Here is a 2,765-nt window from a genome sequence, read left to right as displayed (position 1 = left end):
CGCAATAAGAAATGGAGCAGAAAATTAACGAGCACCTCACACACGTGCTTCGGATTTGTCTTTCAGGCGTGGTGCGGTCCGTTAAGGAGACCCTTAGCAGCCAGTTTGTGGAGAACTGCAAGGGCGTCGTTCAGAGGCTGACGCTGCAGGAGCATAAGATGGTGTGGAACCGAACAACCCATCTCTGGTACGTGCCCGGCGCCCGCGAACCTCCGGCTGAGGTGCCCTCAGGGGGCCTGACACGCTGAAATGACTTCAGGTGTGGCCAAAGTGACCCAAGTGCCCCAGACCTGGACCCCACAGTGGCCCCGTTACAGCTGCTGAAACAGGGCACGTTTGGCTGTTTTCAGGGCTGTACCCTTGCAGACTTCATAGAGGGGCTGTAAACGATGAGCACACAGAGTAACCCAGCGTGGGCAGAGCATTTATCAGCAGTCCCATGTTGTTGTTATGGAGGTGGCCACAGGACAGTATTTCTCGAGCAAAACAACACCTTCAAAACAGAAATTCAGTTGGATTTGGGCGATGCCCACACCCAGGGGACCCGAGGACGGTCCCGAGAGCAGCCTGGCCCACGAGAGCTGCTGAAACGAGAGCATAGCAATGCTCGTCAAGCCTTGGCTAATTGGATAACGCTTATCGAATTTGCGCTTCTGTGACAGGCAGCGCTTCTCCTCACAGGGCAGTTTCTGGCAGCCACAGGGAGATGAGGGGGAATTAGGTGGGCCGAAGCGCTCTCCCGGTGATGGTGGAAGCCCACTTCTGCGGGGACTGTGGAAGAGTTGAGGTGAAGGCGGAGGGCCTCGGGCACACCCGGATGTTGCCACGAGGGGAGAATCGCCGCTCTCCAGTGAGTCCCACCCAGATAAACTTTGCTCAGGGCAGGTGACAGCTGGCAGTACCCAAAAATGACAGGTCAGCCCACGCGGTGTTTCCCTGCCAGCCTCAGGGGAAGCGCTAATGCTCGCGTTTGCTTTATCCCCGTCTCCTTTCCCAGGAACGACTACGAGAAGATCATCCACCAGAGAACCAACACCACCCCCTTCGACCTGGTCCCGCAGGAGGAAGGTGCTGGCGTCACCGTCAGGGTGATGAAGCCGCTGGATGCCGCTGAGCTCAGCCTGGAGACGGTGTACGAGAAATTTCATCCCTCTGTCCAGTCCTTCACCGACGTCATCGGCCACTACATCAGTGGAGAGCGCCCGAAGGGCATTCAGGAGACGGAGCAGATGCTGAAGGTGGGCACGGCGCTGACAGGGGTGGGAGAGCTGGTCCTGGATAACACCATGATCAAGCTGCAGCCCCCAAAGCAGGGCATGCCCTACTACCTGAGCAGCGTGGATTTCGACTCCTTGCTGCAGAAACAAGAATCAAACGTCCGGTTCTGGAAAATCCTGACCGTCGTTTTCGGTTTTGCCACCTGCGCTGTCCTGTTCTTCATCCTACGGAAGCAATACCAGCATCACCGAGAGCAGCGGCACCTCAAGCAAATGCAGGATGAATTCCGGCAGGCCCAGGAGCGCCTGATGCGCGAAATGAACGTGGAGGGCGGAGAGACGCTCAAACACGCCTGCGTCATCTGCTTGAGCAACACCAAATCCTGCGTCTTCCTGGAGTGCGGGCATGTTTGCTCTTGCAACGAGTGCTACCAGGCTCTCCCTGAGCCCAAAAGGTGCCCAATCTGCAGGCAGGCCATCGCCAGGGTGGTTCCCTTATACAACAGTTAATTTTCCATGGCCGAGGGGAGCTTTTGGCATTAAAGCTGCCTCTCGCAAAGAGGTTTTCTCACCTCGCTACTTGGGTGGTTGATTTTGGGGAAGGGGAGGGAGCTTGAGTGAGCAGGGTGCTTCGACTGGGGCATGGAGCCAGGTCTTAAAAGGTGACAGTCCAGCTGATCAGGGCTCACATCCCGTTCCGGAGGTTTTCGGGGTGGGAGACGAGGAGTCCTCGCAAAGGGCACGGTGCTCAGCTGGGAGATGCAGTTTCGAGCTCTTCTGTTACGAGCTGGACTCTCGGGGTTTGCGTCATGGTTTACTGAGCCTGCGGTCCCTTACCCAGCTTATAAAAACATTGTGGGGGGAAAAAAAAGATGTTTTGTGGCTTCTCAGAGGCTGCAGAATTTGGGCGATGCTGCAGAATTTGGGCGATGCTGCCAGCTGGCTCAGGGACCGACAGAGCAGGGTGGGCTTTCAGAGAGCTCGTAGGGGGCTTTGTGTGAACACAAGTGATTGTGGGATCATCCGCAGAATCAGTTTGTGACCATATCACGCCAGGACGCGAGAACGGGGAGGTGAAAATGCTGCAGCTGATTTCTGCGCTTGGCTTGAGCTGGGATAGAAAATGGGATGTAAAGTAATAAAATAGGATGAAAAGTGTGTTTGTCTCGGATCATTACGTGACCCTGAGGGGGGTGACGGGATCTGCCACCCCTCTGTGCTCCCTGGGGTGTACAAGCTGCGCTGATAGACGCCAGAGGAACATAAATCGCCCCGAGCGGTGATCGCGGTTGGGGTAAGGGGGGTGGGCTCTTGTCCCTCCGCACTGAATCCGGTCGTGATGGACACTGCTGTCCCCTTGTCTGTAACCAAAACCCCAAACTTTCACACAGAGAAGGAAAATTCCCTTCCCCGACTCCCCCCATTTTGCTATAAATCACGTACAGTAGCTGCACACAAGAGGGTTAACGAACCCAAAGTAACGCTTCAATTAACATTTGCTGTGGAGGGCCCCGACTTTTCAATTAGAGAAATAGGGGCGGGGCAGGG

General features: G+C 55.8%; 1 protein-coding gene across 1 annotated transcript; it reads left to right on the top strand.

The window, feature by feature from the left end:
• Positions 1-66: 66 nt before the first annotated feature.
• Positions 67-1,727, top strand: MUL1 (mitochondrial E3 ubiquitin protein ligase 1; the record flags this gene model as incomplete). Its single annotated transcript, XM_009584135.1, has 2 exons — positions 67-187; positions 998-1,727. Coding segments are annotated over 2 exons (851 nt in total), but the record flags the coding sequence as incomplete, so codon positions are not given.
• Positions 1,728-2,765: the final 1,038 nt, after the last annotated feature.

Source organism: Fulmarus glacialis, unplaced genomic scaffold, assembly GCF_000690835.1.
Source record: "Fulmarus glacialis isolate BGI_N327 unplaced genomic scaffold, ASM69083v1 scaffold26760, whole genome shotgun sequence".
NCBI lineage: Eukaryota > Metazoa > Chordata > Aves > Procellariiformes > Procellariidae > Fulmarus > Fulmarus glacialis.
The sequence above is the reverse complement of the archived record's forward strand: the minus strand, read 5'-3'. Positions and strand labels throughout refer to the sequence as shown.